This window comes from Oryzias latipes, chromosome 4 (assembly GCF_053564925.1).
Source record: "Oryzias latipes strain Hd-rR chromosome 4, Olatipes_Hd-rR_3.1".
NCBI lineage: Eukaryota > Metazoa > Chordata > Actinopteri > Beloniformes > Adrianichthyidae > Oryzias > Oryzias latipes.
Window position 1 is genome coordinate 2,054,940 of NC_136240.1, and position 23,396 is coordinate 2,078,335.

A 23,396-nucleotide genomic window follows, 5' to 3' on the forward strand; every position below is an offset into this window, starting at 1 on the left:
TTCCCTATGTGACCCACTACTGGAGAAAATTTACCCCAGACATTGAGTAGAAGAAAGTTTGGACTTTGTCCTCCAAATATTTTATTTCAAATAAACTTTGGACGATTGCTTTAAACGTCTTCACAGATGCTACCCAGCCAAATCCTCACTACACATAGACAATGATAGAAACTGCTCCTTTTGTAAATTAGACACTGAATTAACCATATATCTATTCTGGAAACGCCCCTAAACAGCAACTTTTTGGAAAGACTTTTCCTTTTTTGTACAATGTAAAATCTAAAAGAATTGGATCTGGTACACAAAATATATTATTTGTTTTTTATCATGTTAAAAATGTCAGTAATAAGAGAATACTACGTAATTATTCTTTTGATAATACTAGCCAAATTTTATATTCATAAGTGCAAATTTTCTGAAAAAAGCCCTTATTCAAACTTTTCATGATTGAGTTAAACCAATATACCAAAACATTAAAATCCTATTCTAACCCAAAAGCTGTAAGAACTTTTGACACCTTGGAATTTTTTAGATGTATAGAATAGCAACTTACTGCTTTAACTGTTTTTGTTTGTTTTTTAATCTGTTCCCCTGGTATATTTTGTGATTTTTCTATCTGTATATCTTTAAAATTTACAAATTTTTGTATTATGATTGCTTATGTTTTCAATAAAGATAATTTAAAAAAAAAAGCATGTCTTTGTTTTCCCCGTCTGAGCTGGAATCTGGAACAAAACTATACGACCTGATTGCTCCAATGATGCTTGCCAGGCTTTAGCTAATAAGTGAAAATGTAAACAGATGGCTGATGGGAAGTGGAGGCGGGCTTACACTGCACCAACAGTCCCTCCCACAATTCAGAGGGGAGTCAGAGGGGAGGGGATTCAGAGGGGCGTTTCTGACGAACTCCTGCCCCCCTGGAAAAGCTATGTCCTAGAAAAACAACAAATGGCATTTGATTTTGGCTAAAAAACATCATAATCATAATTAAAAGACCACAGAGAAGGCTTGGACAATAGATCAATATATGATCGGAGTAAGACTTTAAACTTTTCTTTGTTAGAAACATTTTTTCTATTAAAAAAAAACAACAACGCAGCAGATGAAATACAATTTCCCTGGGATTAATAAAGTACTCTGTTTACCTACCATGCAAAAGAGCGGAAAAAAAGGATGTATAAGATGTAGCTGTACGCAAAAAAAAAGGTTTGAATCACAAAATAATTGTTCAAGTAATTGAACAATAAATCCTTTCAGAGATTTTCTGAAAGCAGAGCTGCTACATCTACATCTCTTCAAATAAGCAGCCAAATGCTGTTTTCTGCTTTCGGCCTTTTTTGGTTTAATTTTTTTTTTTAAAGCTGATGGAATGTAGAAAACGTTACGACCTTCTTTTCTAATGAGATGAATGCTGTTTACAGTGTACTTATTTAAGTATTTTTCCAACCCTGCTCCTTTTGTTACCCTGCCACTTTGACCTTTTTACCTGGTCTAACACACCTGATTCAAACAAGAGTGACTCATTCTCCCAACTCTGTAAAGATGATGAGGTGTGTTAGATGAGGGACAAATGTTAAGCATTAACATTAGCAAATGTGTAGAAAAAAGATGTAGTAAACACTGGCTATGAAATTAGATCAAAGGATATAATAAAATCAAGAGAGATGCAATTAACATAGTGTTCTAAAAACCTTCTAGAGTAAAATTTTTTAGAGTAACATGGACTAAACTTAATTTGTTTGCATTTCAATCAAGTATACGTAGGTTAAAATCTCCCTCCAATCATCTTTTGATTGATTTTCAGTGTTCCCAGTGGTCTTTAAGTCCTGATTATGCTGTTTTTAGCCAAAACAAAACCTGTGTCGTTTTCGAGGACATAGTTTCTGAAGAGAGGCAGCAGTTCATTAGCCACTCACCTCGACGTTGTGGGTGGGACCGTTGGCATGGAGCAATCCCACCCCCCTTCCCTTTCCCATTGCAGGGAGCTTGGTCCGCCCAGCATAACAAATACGATCTTTTCAAAAGCGCATTTATTCATCTGCTCCTGGTTCACAACGATATACTCAGAAATGCAGTTTTAATGATAATATACATCCTTCATTTAAAAAAAATGCCACAAGAAAATGTTAAAAACACCATTTTCATCGGAGTGGCTATTTAAATACAAACTGTATACAAAGTTGGGTTTTTTTTCTTCTTACTTTAAGTAAAGAAAAGGTACAGGACTTTCAAACTTTCTGTGTGTTTGAAATTGAGGTTTATTGACCACCTAGAATTTCAGCACAAGGTTACTTACGTTCCCTTTGACCACATAGTTGGAGTCTGTGGTGATGTCGCGAGCAAGACCAAAATCACAGATTTTTGCCACTTTTCCTTGAGTTAACAGGATGTTTCTGGCAGCAAGATCTCTGTGAATACACTGATGAAAAATAGAACCATTAAAAACTTGATGTTTTATAAAAACTGATGGTTCTGCAAATGTCAAATAAGGATTTTTTAATGCCCTTTGGCCTTGAATTATCCAACATCCCTAGGTAACACATGCGTGAGACACATGAGCCAACTAGACACAGTATCTGTCCCTCCACACCTGATCAATTTTGCAACAACAGCCGAGGTTGGATAAAGGGTTAAGATCTGTCTACCAGCAAAGGAAACACAATCTGTCACCTGCATTGCACATTTTTGAGTTCTGTTTGGTTTTAAGAACAGGATTATCCCTCCATACTGAAGTAATTTATGAATTTACTTTATTTTCTAGTGTCATACATTCTGTGTCAAGCATCGATTGTGGCTGAAACTCACATTTTTGGAAGCTAAAAACTCCATGCCTTTGGCCACTTGATAGGAGAAACTGAGAAGATCCTCAGTGTCGAGGGCCAACTCGTCCCCATCAAACCACTCGCATTCTTCATTTGCGTCACCAAGAGAGCCATCTGACAGGACCAACACAGCAAACCATGACTTCTCTGCTTTTCTGTGAACAAGACACTTGAATTGTACTGAATGAGCGGCTAACTTGCCTTTGCGCTGAGAGAGTCTGCTCTCCGGGGTTGTGCTGAGCGGCGTGTTGCCAGCACTAGAAGGCTTCATGGCCATGTAGCCATTCAAGCTGTCGCTGTAGAGAGGAAAGGAGCAGTCTGGTCTTAGCTGAGTACCGCAATGCATGAGCACAGGGCTGTCCAAATACTATCCTCCTACGCACGTTCTGGATTACTTTCTTTCACTCATCATACATGAAGCGGAGCCTTACCCATCTCTAACTTTCTGTTGGCTGATGTTGCGGTAGTAGGAGTCTTCTTCAAGCTTGAAGTTGATAAAAGACTCTCTCTTTCTGCGTAGAAAGTTAAGAAGGTCTCCAAAGCAGCAGTACTCTGTGATCACCAGTGTGGGGCCTGCAGACAAAGAAACAGGAATCATGAGAGCAGCTTTTATTAAAAACCTAGAATGAAGACTCTTTCTAAATAAATACATGTATGCAGTTTTAGTTACAGTTACTGTGTAAAACCAAAAGACAGAAATGCTGCCACACCTCCAACAGTGCATGCCCCCAGCAGGTTGACGATGTTCATGTGGTTTCCTAAGTAACTGAGGACCTTCAGCTCTGACATCAGAGCCTCTTTCTCTGTGGCGTGAGCACTTGCTGTGGAAAACAGCAATACAATTGCATAAGGATTCGGAGCAACTCAAGTAAATGTCTTTTTGTTTTCTGCGGAATAGGAAAAAGAATTTTTTTGGCAGGCAGAGCCGTAACCTGTTAAAGACCTACTCTTCAAAATTGTGTTTTTGCTGTCTTTGACCTGTTTCTGTGGCATGATGGAAGACATATGTAAAGAAAGTTAGGATTAAAATGGCCTTTCTGAAAATTTCTTTTTTTCTAATCGTTGTGAATCAGAAGCAGACGAAAAATGCCTTTGGGAAAAGCCTGTAGCTATGACACAGCAGCTATAGACCACGAGACAGAAGCTTCCGGCTCCTCCATTCTGATGCATCCACTTGCAGACAAATAGATCCATGAATGTGAAACTATGAAACTAAGAATGTCCTAGAAAACGACACAGATTTTTGGATTTTGGCAAAACATAAGCAGCATACTTTCAGTAAGGAGACCACTGGAAACTATTTTAAAAGTGTTTAAAAGATGATTGGAGTGAGTGTTTAAAAGTATACAAACACAATAAGCTTGTTTTTCTGCTTGACCTACACGTGTGATGATAAATTTCACCTTTCAGCATTTTCACAGCAACAGTCATGACTGAATCTGTTTCAGAGAGTCCATATGCTGTGGCTTCCACCACTTTTCCAAATGCACCAGATCCCAGTGTCTTCCCTGAAAACAAGAGAAACAAAAAAAGCTCTCATTGCTAGTCTTGTCTCCCTCCTACAAACAGGCCTCATGCCGGTGTTCTCAGGACAACAACAGCTTCAGCCCCGAGGCTACACTTAGGCAACAGGACATGCAGGATCCTGTTTGAGGAGGACTGGTAAAAACAACAGTCTGGATGTGTCAACAGTATTTTGTTTGGATTGAAGGAGTGAGATTTCATCATTAATAAGAGGTGGAACAGGTTGGCTACAACTCCAGACGTAGCTGAAATCTTAGCACTGTGTCTATAAACACACCCACACACACTCAGAGTCAATCACTGTGGGGTAGCCTGAGGGAGGTAGTTATGATGATGTCATTGGAAGGACACATCTCATCTCCACGACTCGATGATCCAACTTTGATTTGCACTGCAAAAACATGACAGCTGCTCAACTGAGGAGCAGAGAGAAAAATTCCCCTCACCGAAACGCAAGTTGTTCCTTGGAAATTCCCTCTGGTGATCGTACGGCAGCTGTGTGGGGTCAATGTACACATAGCTGTTTCCATAGATGCCATCAATGACTTTCCACTGAATCTGGTATTTTGGTTTCTGCAGTGAACACACAGAAAGGCTCAGGATGCTTCACGCTTTTTTGTAACTGGTGTGAAAATCTGTCCAAAAGGGTGTGGTCTATCTTACCTGCATGTACTTGTAGAACAGCACAATAAGAACCAGGCAGAGGATGCCTGCTGTAGACACAGTGCAAATTAACACAGGCGTGAAGAGTTCATGGGAAGTACTTCTGTCTGCTGGGAGATAGAAAGGATAATGTAAAGGAATGGTGCAGAGCTGAATCCAATCAAAGATTCTTTGACTCATTTCTTGTGTTTAGACTCCAAATAGCCTCGTAAAAGGGTATTACAGAAAGCTGAAGGAAACTAAAACACACGTGAAGCCCACCCTGACCAAACAGCAGAAACAAATCCACTTAACCACCAGTACAAACTGCAGGGTTCACTCCTTTTAGTCTTTGTTTGAACTCCCACTTGATTGACTGCTTATGTCCCCTTTGTTAATGTTTGTCCGCCATGTTGCTGTTGTTGTCCAGCTGTTACACAGCATTCTTTGTCATGAGTGTACTGTTCCTTTGTGTCTGGGTGGCTGTGATGCCTCATTGTTTTGCTCCTCTGTACACACCAGGGTGTAATAAGCTCTTTAGAGATAAGAGGCTTTCTCTCCACTTCAAATCTGAGAATGCAGAGTCTGCAGGAACTAATCCCTTGTAAACCTGTCATTGGTTTCTAAAGCTCTGTTTTCCCTGCAGCAGCTCACTGACACCTCCAGGCTCCCATCGCCCCAGAACGCCCAGCACCGCCAGGACTCCTACTGTGGTCCGCATCCCAGCGCCCGTCTGGTCTTCTGTCCCTCTGTGAGGCACATGCATGCTGGACACGCACTTTGCCTGGCAGCACACACTCGCCATCCTCATGATCCTCACCCACATACCCGCTGTATCTCTAACTAGACCCCCATGTCTCACTTGGACGTGCTCGTGCAGACTGGAAAAACTTGGGTGTACTTTCAGTTCCTGTATGCATGCTGCTTTGTGGACATTGCACAACAGATGGGAAGACCGTTACCCCAGAGCGGATTTGGAGTAATAAAGTACACAAAGAACCAGAGCTAATTCTTCTTTCGAAGCAACAACATCTTCTCACTGACAATCATTCTGGCGGTCAGATATCCTACTGATGTTTTCAAAACAGATTACAGCCGTACAGATGCAATACTGGGACTATATTCATGGGTTAATCCTTGATAAACTTGTGCTTTTAGTAAATATACCGAGCTAAGGCCCTATCCCTCCCAGAGTTTACCTGCAGTTTAATGTAAATGGCAAATGGTAAATGACGTATACTTATATAGCGCCTTTCTTCCTACAAGGACAAAGCGCTTTACAGTCACAGACCCATTCACCCATTCACACACACATTCACACAGTGGTGGCGGCTCCGCTGCCAAACACAGGCGCCCGCCTACCACCAGAGGCAAGGTGGGGTTCAGTGTCTTGCCCAAGGACACTTCGACTCATGGGCGTGCAAGGCGGGAATCGAACCTGCAATCTTATGATCATGGGTCGACCGCCCTACCGCTGCACCACGGCCGCCCCTAATGTACTCTTTCAACAGAATACCTTAGAATTGGTTTTTTCTGCACTTAAGTAACCAGTTACAATTAGCTTTATTGGGTAACCTGGTTTTCTAAATGTGATGTAAATCAGAAACCTGGTTTCCATAACCAGAGAGGGGGTTTAACCCTTTAATCCCGAGCTTTAGCTTCACTGTTGACATTTTTTCGACAACAGTAACTTTTCAACTGTTTACGAAGTTAACGTAATTTCAGCAGATACTGAAGACAAGCAGCTTTGTGCTGATATGTAACCCTTTAGAGTAGTGAAGTGCGTTCCAGGTGAATCAGCTGAGTCTGTGGCTGAGAAAATACATTTGTGCCGTTATGCAGAACTTTATGTTAGTAATGTGTAGCATATTGGTGCAAAGCTGATAAAAAAGCCATTTTACTCTGAGTGAAAAACAGCTGATTCAGGTTAATTGTGTAAACGGTTTTCCTCTAAAGATTTGGAATCATCTGCATGACAAAAGCTGCAATCCATGTGGTGGATTACTTAATGCTCATTCTATAGGCTCCAGCCCTCCTCTCAAACCTCAAATCAGTACACTTCTGAAAGTGATCTCATCTCACCATTGATAGAAAAGAGTAAGAAGTCTTGATCCGATTCCTCCTTTCCTGTAGCCAAACACTCCAGGAACTTGAACCGCCCCCTGCTGATGTTCACCCAGCTCTCCACCCCTTGCTTCCCAAATTTGGGGCTGGTTAATGTGATGGTGATGACATTCTTTTTTTCTTGGGTGGCATTCACTTGCTTAGAGCACCTGAGAACAGGAGGTTAGATTGAGACAAAAATCCTCAGATTTCAGTGTCCCCCACCCGATAAAACAGCTGTTGACTAACCAAACTATAACTTTTTCTATAAGCTTTTAGAATGAATGTGTGAACCTTTCAGAAATGCTGAAACCCAAAACATGTCATTCTGCATGCCAGCCTCTTTGGAGTTCTTTCAGAAAATTGCCTCTTTGATCACATTACTACCTGGTACTCTGCAATATTTGCAGGCAGCTGATGAAGGTACATTTGATGGTGTTTAAGAGCCGTAAGTTTCAGTTTTTTGGAATGAGTAAATGAAGTGGGATTAACTTTTATGGCCATTTGTTCTTGATTAATGCTGCAAAAACAATCTAGGGCTCCTTGTCTAGCAAAACTGTACATTTAAAAATGGGCCCCTATCAGTTGTATCTGGGCGGATTTCTCAATCCCCTACCAAACTGTTGTTGTCTCATTGGGCCAGACACTTCATCCTCCTTGCCTCCAGTGTGGCTCCACTGGTGTGTATGAATGTGTATGAATGTCCTGGTGATGGTCAGAGGGGCCGTAGGCGCGAACTAGCAGCCACGCTGCCCCAGGGCAGCTGTGGCTACATCAGTATTTACCATCACCAAGAATGAAGGAGGAGTGAATAAATAATGGACATACTGTTGGCGCTTTGAGCGTCTAGAAAAGCGCAGATAAATCCAATCCATTATTATTATTATTATTATTATTATTATAAAACATGACATGACAGTCGTTTTTAATTCTTAAATTTTTCTGCCCCAAAATCGTTTAGGCTAATAATGTTAACTGTAAAAAAGCTATTGGGTTTTATAGTTTTTATCTAAGCATAAAAACTGTGGTTAAAGTCCCCCCCCCCCCCCCCCCCCCCCGTTTTTCTTCCCTAACCGTGATGCAAGCAATTCAACAGTAATTGCAATTTTGGCAGCACAGTTTTATGCAGTGATGCCCAACTCCAGTTCCAGAGAGCTCCTGTTTTTCTTGTTTGGCAGTCATCTGTGTCTCATCTGTTACTTGGATCAGGTTTGTTCCTCCCAGAAAAGGTTTCTTGGGAGTTGGACAGCCTTACTAGTGAAAACATCCATTAAAAGGTTTCCAGAGCCATTCAGTAAACATACCTGACGTGCGTTTTCTCACAGTAATACCACTTGATCTGGGGAGCAGGGAACCCTTCAGCTTTACAACGCACCCGCCCATCCACCGGACCTTCATGATAAACAATCTCAGGTTTACCTGAGGAACAAGAGATGGCCTTAGGATGAGCTTGGCATAAAATTCATGCATAAGGTTGAATATGCTTCTTCCATGTTAATCAGCAGTAAACCTGTCAGGGTTTACAGGTATATTGGGGGTGGAGAGCTACAGCTCAATTTGTAACAGAAAGGTCAATTCCTGCACCTGTGCTGCAAAAGGTGAATGCACCACAGAGTAATTCACTTTAATGATGTGGCTCCAGGGAACAGGAAACCTTTCACAAAATCTTGGACACACTTACTGATCACATAGATGGTAAAGGTCTCATTTACTGATGCGTCACCATTGGAGGCTTGAAAGGTATAAACACCACCCTCTGACATTTTGAGCCGGACCAGCCGCAGCTCACTGCTGTAACTGAACAGAAGATAATTACCGCTTCAGCATAAATTCAATCATGTTTTTCTCCCTACAATCCACGGGAAAGTTTTTTTTTTTTTTTATTACAGCCTTCCTTCTGCAGGAAAAAAACAACAACATATAGTCACAGTTGGCAAAAAATGAAAATATGATCCAAACTGTTCAGATATTTGCATTATTGATAGTCATTATTTTTCTTTGATTTATTTTCATGCATCTGGACATCATTTGTCCGTATGAATCATATCCAGCTAGGGCTTAAAGACTAAGTCCAAATTCCGTCAATAAGAACAGGAATGTTGGTCTGGTTTGGGGACTTGTGCAGCCTCAGAAAATGCCTCTATTTGCAACAGCTAAGTAATAGCTTGATTTCCTGCAAATATATTCATTCATCTTCTTGACCGTTTATTCCCTTTCGGGGTCACGGGGTTGCCGGAGCCTATCCCGGCCACTTGGCCGTAGGCAAGGGATGCCCTGGACTGGTCGCCAGTCTGTCGCAGGGTAGAATATCTTCAATCACACATCCATTCACTCTCACACTCACACCTATGGACAATTTAGAGTTGCCAATCAACCTATGAAGCATGTTTTTGGACGGTGGGTCCTGCAAATATAAAGTGTCATAAATAATGTTTCAAAGTGGGTTTAGGGGTCCAGGCTCCAGTCGTTTTCTCAGCAACTCTTGCTCTGCATCAAAGGCGTTTAATTCTATGAAAAGAAAATCTGTGCTTGGGCTAAAGTTAGTTTGTGTAGCCTCACACCTGTATCCATTACTGTGCGTCGTGCTGATGACATGATCACTGGTGTTCTTCAGTTCGTAGTTCTTGAAGCTCCAGGAGACGGTGTGCAGGCTTGGATATGCGTGCATGCTGACTTTCAGAGACAAGCTCTCGCCCGAGCGGACATTGATGGTTCTGTTCGCGGAGGGAGTCAAGCTGATGAATCCTCTTTCTGAAACATATATGAAAATTTGTTGTTGTTTCTTTAGCGATACAGTCACTGGAGCTTAAATTATTTAAAAGAGTGATGTTGTCAAAACGTATTAATGTTATTTATAAAAAAAGTAACACAAAGTTTATAAAAAACTAAAAACACGAGGAGAACATGCAAACCCCACACAGCAAGGATCCAGCCTGGATTTAAACCAGGACTGTTTTGCTGGGAGGAAAAAGTGCAAACTGCTAAACCACTGAGTAGATCCACTTTCTCAGAGGGATCCTAAAGTTTCAAACCTGTGTTAAAGTAGGCACTTCCAGTGAAAAGTTCCTGTAAACAGGTTTAAATGTTGGCTTCATGGTTCCGCATGCAAAACTGTCACGTTCACATGTAGCTGTGCAAGTTTCTACAACTGTTTTTGGGCTATACATACAAAACGCACAGCACCTAATGCATGTTGAAAGTTAAACCATGGACTCAGATTTGGTTGTGCCAACAGTTTGAAAATTGAAGATGAAGTAGAAATTAATAATTGCAGTTTGTGCCCAGACAGAATTATAAGACATCAAGTTTTTCATATATTGTAATAGAGCTGTGAAAGAAAAAGCCTGGAGCAGGATTTGTGAGATTTACACCGCTTCAACATTTCACACCAAGACTCTTCCAACTGTAGGAACTGTAGATGACGGACATGCGGCAGTAAACAGTAGAAAAAGAAGAAGAAAGAGAAGTCCCTCCCTGCTTGTTCAGAGTGAACACTGTAGGCTAAATGCATTAGTGCATTCTTGAGCGCGCATCACATGTTCTGTGTGTCCGTAGCTTAATACATGCACACATGTAAAAAAGCACAACGGTAGAGTTATATACTTTAGAAATCTTTTAATATCCTTTATTAAAATGTCAAATTTTAAAATTATTTTGTTTTAATGTATATAAATGTGTGCATGGACTGGTGCATGGGCATGCATGTGCGCAGACGTGTGTATGTGTGATTGAGTCTGTGTGTGTGTGTAGGGGGTGTAAACAGTACTTTGCTTTCTTTTAGATACCGCATTTTATGTCATGAAAGTAACAAAGATGACTGGATTCTGATTCTTAAAATTAAAGGGATTCATGTAGCTTTTCTCAGAGACCCACAACCAGAAATGTAAACCCTGCTTCCTATCATTTGAAAAACCAGAAGAGTGAAACAGATTAAGGTTTCAATTTCCTGCAGGATTGCAGTGGTTTACTCACCGTAAACATCGAGCCACACCGACTTTGTGCTGATTCCTTTTTCGTTCCTAGCTTCACATTTGTAGCTCCCAGTATCTTCAGGCCGAACTGCTGCAATGTGCAACGTGGAGCTGCGCGTGTGAGTGAATTTCTCCAGCTGGATACGTGCAGTGCCATCAACCTTTGCTGGTTGCTGTGGATACCAGACGGCACCCTGTCAACGCCCAGAGATCTCTAGAGATTAACCCCGTCTGCATGTCTATCATTGCCAAGAAAATACTGACAAAGACACAGAACTGCCTGTATACCGGGAACGCAGCGGTACGTCACATGCTCTCAGTTGTTCATAAAGTACCCAGATAGCAAAGGTCCTCAAGCACAAAGCGAAAACAAACAGAAGCCTTTGCACTCCTTTTATCTTGAGCAGACAGCAGGATGAGGCTACAGGGACAGGACTCTGCTCCCAGGTGAAGCATGTTTCTGGGAATGCCAACATTTAGTTGTAATTAACTGTAAAGCACACCGCCAGGAAGAAACATAGGGGTCTCACCGAGCCAGGTGGGACGATCCACCTCAAGGTGATATCTCCATTGACATTAGTGGTGTTGCAGGTGAGAGACAGAGTCTGGTTGCGCGTCAGAATCACTTGCGTTGGCTGATGCATCTCCACCACGGGAGGCTCATCAGGCACTGGAGGACATGTAGACATTTGCACTTTCAGAAAAAAACATGCCGAAAACACAGCAAGAAGTGCACAATGGACTTTGTTTTACCTGGTCTCACTGTCAGCTCGTACTCATTCGATTCCACGGTCTGTCTTTGGAGTGTCCCTGTGCACCTGTAGCAGCCTCCATAAGCCTTTCTTGTGTTGTGGATGAGGATGCCTTGCTCCAGGTTCGCAGTAAACTGGAGGCCGAAGGCCAGGGGTCCTCTCGAACATGTTTCCAAGCTCAGATTGCTAAGATTTGGATCTGTTGCCAGGCAGGGGATAGAAGCTGGATCTCCCTCACGAGTGAGAATTTTGGGCACCAATGGTTTTCGGAACGGATTTTTAGGATCTGCCAAGAAATTCAATTACACAGGTGGTTTCAGAGAGCTGTGAATGGGGTGTCATGATGAGTTTAACAGTTTTTTTCACACTTTGTAATTGCAACTAAAAATGATGAAATGTTAACAGGCTCTCTTGGCACTATCAGCTTTTCCTAGCAGAATACTTCCTGTAAAAATCTTCTGAAACGTTTCTATTCCCCCTGTCAAAGACTTGTTTTTCTTGCTGTGTTCAAAGTCTGCTTTTCTTCAACAAATGTCAATCCGGGTTATTTACAGTACAACAAACAAAACTCTGTCTTGTTTTAAATTTGAGACAAAGATTCTTGAACTACAAAAAGTTGCCATGAAGTAAATCCAAGATCCCTTTATGCAGGCAATCAAAGTCTTCCTGCTGTCCAGGTTTCATAATAAGTCTTACAAATGTTACTAGCAGGCCAACAACTGAGACACAAAGAAACCACCAGGTTAGGAGGGAGCAACAACCTTTATCATGGAAATGTGACATTTCTGTCATTATGGTTATGTGAAAAGCTATGGGATGAATTTCTGTAAACATTAAGGTCAGTTTCTTCACATTTTGTCTTTTTTGTTCTCGGTACTTTTTTTTTTTAACTTATAAATATCTTTTAAGATTTTTTACGAACCCACAAAAATTGTGTGTGCTTTCTCCTAGTATTTTAATCATTTAGGGTTTATCAGTTTTAGATACATAACCTTAGACAATATCATTATGAATGTAAAACAATGGCTGCCAGTCGCTACTTTGTTTATCAAAAATAATTCCTTGTACAATTTCAGACAAAACAAAACAATGGCTGCTTAAAAAATTACACTGTTTAAAGATATCAAATCAAATCAAACATTATTTAAGTACCTTACAAAAAGTGCTTTACATTAAAATAAAACAAAATAAATAATTTAAAAACAAGCATGAAAATTAAAAAAATACCACCCCCCTGTCCCTACACACAGCCCCCCACTACTTTCACCCCCCCCAACTGATGGGGAAAGACAATGAGGAATTGGCTGAGCACGAAAACAAGAAGTGTCTGATTGCTTTGAAGTTCCCTGGGAATTTCATTGTGCGTTGTATTAAAACTTGTTGACTGTTTCTATGGCAATTACTGGCACTGCCAAATTAAACAAAGCTAGACTTTTGAGTACTGAAGCCATAAAAATAGTTATTTCTATAGCTCTAAGTTTTTTTGTTGTTGACAAATGTGTAGAATTCACATGAGCAGCGGCTGATTTGTCCAAAATAACGAGATGGCTGTGCCATTTTTTTTCCCAGAAATATCTGAGGACACCAGTGTCACAGCATGAAACTCAAACAAAATCAGCAAAAACTTTTTTTAAGTATAACAACAAACCAAATGGTTTTATATAAGCTTAAATGTGGGCAGCCCATGTAAAAAGTAGTTATTGTCTGCTGCCTCAAAGACAGATGCAGGGATTGTGGAGGGAATGATCAGCACATGATATTAGCCTGGAGTGATGGCAGCAAGCATGAGGAAGTGGGGTCACAGAACAGGAAGTACTGTAAAACCTAGTCATTCCGTCTCAGTGAATAGCTCCAGTACCTACATTGGCTGTCCAGGGCAAGTTCCCTCCATGTGGAAACACACCCACACAATCTGCTTCTGTCAGTACACTGAGAAATGACAATGAGCCTGCCCACTGTTTTCAGCACGGTTTCCACAGCCTCACACACAGCCGTGCACCTACCCTTCACAAAGACGTAGATGGAAGCTTGCTCTTTGGTGCCCTCGTCCACACAGATGTAGCGGCCCATTGATGCAGGATCAGCCTTTTGAAAAGCCAACGTGAGTTTTCCATTGATCTGGCTTGCTCTTAATGGCTTTGTTCGTTCCTCCCGCCTCCAGTGTGTCTTGTTATCACTCCAGCACTGCAGCTCAAATTCTTGGTTGAGCTCCACCACAAGTTGGGGCTTTGCTGGGATGATGGTGGGCTTGGTGTTGCCTTTGATGCAAAAAGAAAGACATTTGGCTTCATATTAAATCATTCTAACAGAAATTCCAGTTACAGCACACAGGGCATGAAAAAATATTCATGAGTGCATTTTAAAACATCTGTATAAATAAAATAAAACAAACTATATTGTGATTTTTTAAGCTCCAGGAAAGAAATTGTCTCAACGCTGCAAAGTTAAGCTTTAACAACATCTAAGCCAGGCAAGTTTTCAATCAAAGATGAAGAATTCCCATTTGAAGCCGAGATAAGCAATTCACATCATTTAATACTTCTTTAAGCAATAATCAGCTCTGCTCAGTTTATGCCATGGCATGTCCACACACATAAATATATGTTTCCTCTGAACCTCGAGATCAAAAAATGTCATGTCTGGATATAAAAACAATTGAATATAAATTAACATCAGAACTGAGTTATTATCTGCAGTATGTGTTAAAGTGTCATGTACAAAAGATATTTGTTAAATATCTATGCCAGCATGCCTGTTGTGATCTTAGGAGTTGCACCCTCAACCCTTTGACATGTGGCCAGATCTCTGCCATGCAAATCCAAAAAGGTATGAATGACAGACTTTAAAGCAAATCCCTCTTGAATTGTTCCACTTAGAAAACATAAAAGCCTTTATGCTGAAATGCACATGTTTGTTTTTAAGCAGAGTAAAATCTATTCCATTAAAGGGAAAAGCTGAGAGAAATTGTGAGGATTTTTTGTTCCTTTGAAAAAAAAACTCCCCTTGAGACCTTTGTGATTGAAAGCTCAGATAACAAACACTGCAATGGGAATGTCAAAAAGTTTGCTATTAATAAATACAACCTTCTATTATTCAAATATTGAAACATTAAAGCCTAACAGACCTGCAGTGTTCTGTCAAACTTAAAGGTACACCAGAAGGGTCAAAATTCAATAATTGCTCATGATGGAGTCGAATAAACCATGAATACATGATAAAAGAACACGTGACACAAGGCGCAAAACGTGTGATCTGCTAAAACACTTTTTGTGCATTTAAGTGTCAGAATATGGTGTTAGAAAAGTGCTTCATTAGCGCTGCGCTGCGCTGCGCCACGCACAGACAGACGGGCTTACGGGAAACACTGTGGCGTGCCGTGTTGCATCACATGACAGGTAAGCCTGTGCACACTGTCATTCCAAGATCCCGATGACACCCATATGAGGTGGACATCAAAGGCCCGCGGGGCTCATCGCATCTTGTCAATCAACCTCAAGATGATAAAGGCAGAAATGCAGGCCCCATGATGATGATGCCCCACCGACCTCCAGAGGCTCCGCATGCGCACAGATCGCACAAAGAGCGCAAACTTAACACAGCCACTCAAACAACTCCCCGCCTGTTTTCCTGAAGTGGCTTTTCATGACTGTTTTTCATAGATTTGCATATTTCATCTAGGTGACTTCCCACTACTCCTTCCTGACAAGATGACACTAATATAAACCAGTTAACTTTGCATGAAACATAAACGTCCATGTTTCCTGACTCCCTAAGACTGAATCCTCAAAGTAAACATATCCAGATTGTTGTGATTTCAGGTACATAATATACGAGGCAGAAAAGCCACGTGTTTCATTACCATGAATGACCTCTGCGGGTAGAGAGTGGACAGACGTGGACGGCTGATCATCTGATCAACAACACCAGAAATTGAAACAGAAATTGCCAAATGAGCCACCGCCAGGTCTAAGCCACAGTCTATTTGCATACTTCCAAAGAATCACAAGTCACTGTGTATTTCCATGATAGTGACGGTTATGTAGGGACAGCAGGAGCTGCGGTGGTGGTAGTGGTAGTGGTGGTGGGGGTGGGGGTGGGGGGATTCTGACCTGTCGGCTTCCTCGAGAAAAACGTTTCCAAAGCGCAACTTTGTCCTCCGCCGTTCAAGTACACTTTCCTTCAATGAGTGTTCCCCGTTTTCTGACCAAACCATCAATTATTAAAGTAGTTTCAGCTTCTAAATTGTCCGCCAGAGTATCCCCTTTCCTCATTGGGTTTCGTTACTCCGGGCTCTCTTAACCGGTTCTGCTCTGTCTTTCCGAACAAAGAAAGACCTGCTTAGAAATATCTTAGTGCTTAAGTATCAGGGGGAAATGCCCTAACCCGTGCCACACGGGGGATTTATTTTTCTCAGTTGCTAATGTGCTGTAGTTCCCAACATAACCAACACCTTCCCGAAAGCAAACAGCAACAAGTTGTGTGCGTAAAATGACGCAATAAGTGCAGTCTTACCTGAGGGGAAGGTAAACTGTAAAAAAACAAACAGCAGTATCCAGTGGTATTCCATAGTTAGTATTCCATCAGTCTTGTTTTGTAGGTGAGCCAAAGCCTTTTCTGGTTAAGGTAGCTCTGTACTCGCAGGAGTTGTGGGAAGTTGAGTGCGGGCTCTGACAGAGGTGCACTGACAAGGCTTTAAAGGCACAGATGCTCAGCTCGCAACAGCAGCAGCCATCGCCTATCTACAAACATGCTGTTGTCCTAGAGCGCGCCAGAGGGGACAGTGCAGGCCGACTATGTATCTCTGACCGGCTGTGGCGTCAACATGTTTATAGAGGCAGTGGTGGAGCCTGCTCACACGTTACGCGCAGGGGGGAGGTGTTTGGAACCTCTTATCTGCCTCCCGACAAGAAAACGCCGGCAGATGCCCAGACGAATATGAGTAAAACGCTCGTGTTTGATTCATTTTCCCGAAAGAATGTTCTCTAAATATGTGTTTTACTCCAAAGTAAATATAATTTTGCGCGCGCAAAAGACAAAAACACGTCAACTCAAGCGAAATAAAAACATCGTAGCTCTCCTCGTGTTTATTTTATCATCTAACATTTTTATATGCTTACTTTATGCCAAAATCAGTGACTGAATTTACTATTAATGCAAATAAATCCTGGTTTTACAAAATTCCTTTTACAACATAACTGGAACTCAAACATCCTTTTTTAAAGACGTTTTTTCTTTTTCAAAGAATTTTTTTTTTATAAATTCATAGTTACATAAAAATGCATTACCTATAAATATTTAGTCTCACACTATCTTAAATAACGTAATCTATTCAATATGTAAAGTGTGAGGTTTATTTATTTCCTTCTGTATAATTAAACAGAAAGAAAAAGAGATCAAGGCATAATTTGCACAAATAAAGGAAAGAACATGGATTTATTTAATAACATGAATTTGTACTTGACGTTTCCAATAAAATATCTGTAAACACACTTCAGTGGATTCAAACACTCTCAGCTTGTCAAGTGTCTATATTTCAATCTAAACGTTTGTTGGATATTTGTCCAGGCCTAGCTACAGCCTGAGATCAAGCCTGATGACACAAGCACAAAACCTCCTCCAGAAGAGGAAGTGTCCTGCCAAATCAGACATTTTCTGAGCTGATCAGTCTTTGCAAAATAAAAGTATGCTTTGAAATGTTTCTGAAAAGGGCTATTTCATAAGATTGACACATCCTTTACTTTCAAACATCCCAACGCTCATCTTCTCCACCAATAAAGAGGCTTGTCCATTTACCCTAAAATGCATCAGTCTTCAGCTCACTGAAGGATACCTTTAGTAAGAAAAACCAACTCAAAGTTGATTAGCAGATCTTGGTGAATTTAGACACTGTTCAAATTAGGAACAATTTTGTGACTAATATTGTTAAATATGCTTGACAAAGAAGCAATACAAGAAAAAAAAAGAAAAATGAAAAGATAAAAAGGACTTTGGGAAAAAAAAGTAAACAAGTCAAATTTGACAAACTTTCACATGAAGAAGCGTGGATTGTGAGCCACATCAATGGCATTTGAGTTCCCCTTTCTGTCTAACAGCAAGATGACATTGTAACTAGAACAAATCATAAATGATGGAAAAACATGGAAAAAATAAATGAAGCTAAACCTGAAAAATACCACACAAAAGGTTGCCATCAATTAAATGCAAAAAGGTTTTTACAGTGAATTTCTAGCAGGATAAATATGTTCCAGCTCTTCAGATATTCTCCTGAATTCACTATATATTTCAGAGCAACTAACTGTTCATGGTATTTTTTGTTTTCATTCTTTTCTTTAAAATGCATAAGATATAACCTTTGTGATGTGTAGAGGAGCTAAATTTGTTCTAGTGGGAGTTTTCTACTTTCTAAAGCTGCTGTCAAAGATGCCAAATATATTGAGGATTTATGAATGTTTGCTTTTCATTGTATATCATGAAACATGATAGAATGGCAGAGAATAAACATGAAAATAAAATCAATAAAAAAAAAAACATTTTGAAAATGTTTCATTCCAGCGTGAAAGCAGATATAAGACAGGTAAAATGTTATGTTCCAAACTGTAGCAGTACATTCTGATAAACCCCAGGCAGGACATTCAGACCATCTGGCTGTTTGCACTCTTCCATCAGCCTTCCCTCTGACTGCCTCCAGGGTGAAGCTCCATTTTCCCAAATACAGGTGAGACCTAAATTTTTGTTGAAGACTTTAAACAACTACTCTTAAATTGGACTTTGAATCATCCAGGAACAATTTACCTCTACCAGGACCAAACTGCTCCCAGCAACATAGCTCCTGGGCCCCAGAAACAGTCAAGCTTCTCCATCTTGCCAAGGAAGTGATTCATGGGATGGGTCAGCTGTCACTTTACCTGTCAACCTGTGCTCCAGCCTATCCTTAAGACCATGAGCTTTGGGTTGAAAAAAACCTGAGTATAAGCAGGAAAAATGGGCTTCCTCTGCACGCTGGGGAGTTCAGAGTGAGGAGTTTGTATATTCCAAAGGTTCGTGGAGGAGAGTCAGGGCTCTTCTTCTCTAAAAGCAGCCGCTAAAGCGGTTTGTGGATCGGGTCAAATTGACTTTTGCCTAACAAGGACACATAAAGTTTGTGTATAAATCACAGATCACTTCTGACAAAGACTATTAGATTGCATGCAAAAGGTCCAGCGTAACTTAAATCTAATAACAAAAGCCATGAATTGACATCAGTGAAGTGATTGTGAGGTTGTCATGGTCCTGTCAGAGGAATTGAAGCTGTCCTGCTGCAGCATAGTGAAGATTTGATTGGAATTAGGAAATGTTTAGTTTTTAACTTTGAGGCATCACTTTTCTCAGAATTGAATGCTGCTCAACAAAGTGTTTTATGATCAAAGTGTTGAGTCGCTTATGAGATTCAGTTCAAAAGTTAAACTTATAAAGTTTAATTACAGTAAACGGATACATTTTGGGATAATTAAATATTCTTTCTCTGTCTCTTAGAGCTGCCACAGCTCCACCGTATGCTATGTTCACACCAAGCAGGTGGCACGCGTTCTTGAAAGCATTAACCCTTGTGCTATCTTAGATGCCCCCAGCATTACTTTGACGTGTTCTCCCCACCATGACAAAGGTGGATGAAGGTGGAAAGATTTCATGTAATCCATGGACACCAGTGAAGATCACAAATCATTGAAGAAAAAAGGTTCAGAGCACTGTCTAGTGGGTCTAGATGACCCAACTCCCAATGGTAAAGTGCCTAGGATAGCACAAGGGTTAAATCCACTCTATTGAAAAAATAAAACAACTACATACATGGATACAACAGGCAAACATAGAAATTTTAGAACAGTGACCAAAGGTCTAAAATACACACGTTTTTATTGAAAAATGCCAGTTTACTTTTTTAATTTGAGGGCACACCACTTTGTGTGCTATATAAGAATACATTCATACTAAGGTAGAGATAATTTATAAAACTGTGTAAGCTGAAGTTCAATGTCAATAAGAGCATTTACCAGGATCGAAAAGTCGGCCATCTTAAAAAATGGCAGCCATCTTGGATTTGTAGCTGGATAACGTACTTTTCTTCCTTAACCCACTATAAAACTTACAAGGCCACACAATCACACACCTAGGAAAAATTTAGGGCAGTGTTTCCCAACCCTGGTCCTTGGGGCAGCCAACCCTGCTCAAACACACCTGCTTTTGATGACTGTCATTGTCAGGCTTCTGCAGACTTGTGCTTAGGATAGCACAAGGGTTACACGCGCATCCTTGAATGCGTTTTCAGCATGGTGTTCACACTGGACTGTCGCTGATGGGCCTAAGTTCAACTAGTTTAACTTTCAATGTGAATTCAATTGCTGCATGTTTTGTATGTTGCTCCCAAAAAGGGTGGTAGAAACTTACATGTGAGAGTTTTGAGCACGGAAGCCCAAAGAATGCATATACCCGCCTTAACATTGACTCTATAATAAAGGTTGTCGCTTGAATGCATGTGTGAAGCTTAACCCTCTTGTCTGCATCCTCTTCCCTCTCACCAACCACCCTCAGGTTCTCCTTCTCTACATCCATAAACCTCTTCTTTGGTATTCCTCTTTCCTGTTAGCTCCAACCTCATCATCCTTTTACCAACATCCTCACTGTTCCTCTTTTCAACGTGTCCAAACCATCTCCATTTACTTCACTGCATTTATCTCCAAAACCCCATGATCTGTTCCTCTGATGGATGCATTTCTATTTTTAATCCTGATCCTGCTTCATTTGAAATCCTATCAAAAATAACAGTCAACAAATGCCCACAGATAAGTGAATGAAGAGGGTTAGTTATGTGCACCTCTGGCTGTAAGGTCGGTGGTTCAACTTCTTCGATTGGCAACACAAACCTCTGTTAACTTTGACACAAAGGGCTTCTGTGGATCACAGGAGGATCTGCTGATTTACTCCCAGATATAAAAACTGTGTGAAAGCTTCAGTGAGTTTTGTGAACCAGACTGACAGATTACCCAGGAATAGTTGATCGGAATTCATTTTTGATAACAGTGTGACCAAGGGTCAAGCGAAGACTTTCTATCTTTGAAAGTCTTCAACCCAGAGTGAAGACGTTCAAAGATAGTGGATTGGGGTTTTTCCTATATTAGTTATATTTGTTCAAACAATAAGTAATACACACTCGAAGTACTGTTTATCGGTTTAAGAGCAATGACTCTATTTAATCTTTTGCTTTTCAGTTAGAGCAAGTGAAGCTTTTGTGCAATGTCAACAAGGAAGGTCTACCTCTCTTGCAAGGAACTTTGGGGTGCACGCTACTCATCACTGCGCCATTATCTGAACCAAATGCTTATCTACCGATTTTGCTCTCAGCCACTCACGACCTAATTTTTACCTTTGAATTCATGGATATGTATCTCTCCACATTCCACATACTTTCACGGGCTCTCCATTCAATTCTCCATGAGCGAGGCTTTGGCATGGTCTGGTCCTGTTACCACCAGCGTCTTCGGTGATCCCAAACATCCAAGACATTAGCGGCCCAGAGCCAAACCACCAAAGATTTGTGAACTTATTTGTTTCTGTTCATCTTTCTGTATTAAAAATAAATAGTTATATTTCCAAGATCCATCCATTTTCTTAACCAGCTATGACCCTTTCAGGCTTAAAAGGTTAACAATAATTTAGTTAATTAAGAACCACATTGATTAGTTAATTTAGTCTGTAGAGTTTAAATGATTAAATTAGTTCTAAAAGTAGAGAAGAAATCTTCTCAGTCTGTCATTTCTTTAGATTATTTAACCTTTCTGGAAGCAATATTTCACACATCTTTTTGAAACAATAACACCATTTATCTCGGCTTTAAGAATATTTTACGCCGTTAAGTAAAGTGTGCTCTTTTTTCTTCACAAGTGGTCCTCCAAGGGGAACCATTATTTTAAACTTCTAAGAGTTCTGAATGCCTAAAGGAAATACAAAAAAAGAAAACACATCCTGTTTCTTAAACCCTCATACTAGTTTTCAAATGGTTCATTTGGGTATTTGAAAAAAAAGTTTTTTTAAGTGTATTTTCTTCCATTCTGTGTAATTTTGTGGTACTTGTACTTAACAATTATTAGTAAATGCCGTTCTCCCTTCCAGAGAACTAATGTTTGTGTCACGGTGCGTCCGTCAGCTGCCTCCTCCTCCCTGCTCTCTGATTGGAACCAGCTGCCCTTCATCACTTCATCATGCTGCAGACCTTCTTAAGGGGATCCACACCAGTATCCAGCGCCAGTCCGTTATACTCACTCCGGTGCTTACGTCTGGCCTCTAGTCAAAGTAACTTTGCTCTAGAAAATCCAAGCCGTGTACTCACCCTTTGTCTCATGCCTTCAGGTCATCTCTCCACTGGACACGCTGGTTCCTCACCCCGTTCCTGTTTCACCGTCCTCGGTGTCTCCTCTCACGCCAAGCTCTTCTCGCCGTCCTCATCGCTGACTATCTGCGCTGTCCACAGCGTTCCACCTCGACGCAGACTGTCTACGCCGACCTCGGCACTCCCCATCGTCCAAGCTGCCTACACCGTCCTCGGTGCTCCACCTTGCTCCCAGCCGTTCTCGGCATCCACGACCTTCACCCCTTTTCTGATTAAACCTCCTGACTATACCTCGGCTCCTGAGTTTCTTCCGGGTTCCAGCATCTGGGTCTCCCTAGTAGTCCGATCATGACAGAACGGACTGGCCATCACCCAGACCCAGCTGACCCGGAAGGACTTCGCTTGGCGGTCGCGCAGCAAGGTATTGCCCTGGGACGCCAAGCCGAAACCCTTCACCAGATGGCCTCCGCTCAACAGGACCTCTTTCGTCGTTTGGACGGCATCTCTCAAGCCTTGGTGGACTTAACCGGTCAACAATCTGCTAACGCCACAGCCAGCTCCTCGGTCCCCGCCACCGGAAGTCCGGGCCCCGCTACCATTAGCTTAGCAAACGAAAACATCCGGCTTCATCCCGAGCCTTTCCAGGGTGACGTAGAAGCCTGCAGGGGGGCTTCCTTCTACATTGCTAATTGATTTTCCAGCAGGCTCCACGTCACTATCACGCAGACCACAGCAAGATCGCCCTAATGGTGAACTCTCTCCGGGGCAAAGCGCTCCAATGGGCGCAGGCTTACCTGACGGCGAATCCCGTATATCAAGTTCCTTTCGAGCGCTTCTTAGGGGAATTCCGGTTGGTCTTCGATCAGCCCCGCAAGGAAGAAGAAGCGACCCGCCGACTGCTAGCCCTTAAACAACGCCACAGATCCGTGAGTGACCATCTTATTGATTTCCGGATTCTAGCGGTTGAGGCAGGTTGGCCGGATATTGCCCTGAAAGGGGTGTTTTACCAATCGCTCAATGACTCTATTAAAGACCACTTATGTTCTCAGCCAGAGGCTAGTTCCTTTGAAGCGCTCGTCACTGCTGCTTTACGATCAGACGTTCGCCTCCGGGAACGCCAGGTAGAGCGTTCCCGTCATGATAAGAAGACCACTATTAATTTTCACCCTCCGCCCACTGCTGCTGATTTTGCCCACGCCATTCCTCATATATCTGTCGGACG

The 23,396-nt window shown here is 41.4% G+C and overlaps 1 protein-coding gene across 4 annotated transcripts in view; it reads right to left on the reverse strand.

The window, feature by feature from the left end:
* kita (KIT proto-oncogene, receptor tyrosine kinase a) overlaps positions 1–16,644 on the reverse strand; it is a 32,898-nt gene extending 16,254 nt beyond the window's left edge. Inside the window, exons 1-17 of one of the 4 annotated variants that reach the window (XM_004067588.5) lie at positions 16,327–16,644; positions 13,818–14,072; positions 11,816–12,100; positions 11,593–11,732; positions 11,064–11,235; positions 9,653–9,842; positions 8,773–8,888; positions 8,396–8,510; positions 7,071–7,261; positions 5,010–5,116; positions 4,793–4,919; positions 4,226–4,330; positions 3,533–3,643; positions 3,254–3,395; positions 3,024–3,118; positions 2,806–2,936; positions 2,297–2,419 (exon numbers count right to left, since the gene is read on the reverse strand). In XM_004067588.5, the coding sequence (XP_004067636.1) occupies positions 2,297–2,419; positions 2,806–2,936; positions 3,024–3,118; positions 3,254–3,395; positions 3,533–3,643; positions 4,226–4,330; positions 4,793–4,919; positions 5,010–5,116; positions 7,071–7,261; positions 8,396–8,510; positions 8,773–8,888; positions 9,653–9,842; positions 11,064–11,235; positions 11,593–11,732; positions 11,816–12,100; positions 13,818–14,072; positions 16,327–16,381 (2,460 nt within the window). In that variant the 5' untranslated portion in view covers positions 16,382–16,644. Of the gene's footprint in view, positions 1–2,296; positions 2,420–2,805; positions 2,937–3,023; positions 3,119–3,253; positions 3,396–3,532; positions 3,644–4,225; positions 4,331–4,792; positions 4,920–5,009; positions 5,120–7,070; positions 7,262–8,395; positions 8,511–8,772; positions 8,889–9,652; positions 9,843–11,063; positions 11,257–11,592; positions 11,733–11,815; positions 12,101–13,817; positions 14,073–16,326 lie in introns of all 4 variants that reach the window. The other 3 variants (XM_011494612.4, XM_011494610.4, XM_011494603.4) reach the window with 3 other exon arrangements.
* Positions 16,645–23,396: the final 6,752 nt, after the last annotated feature.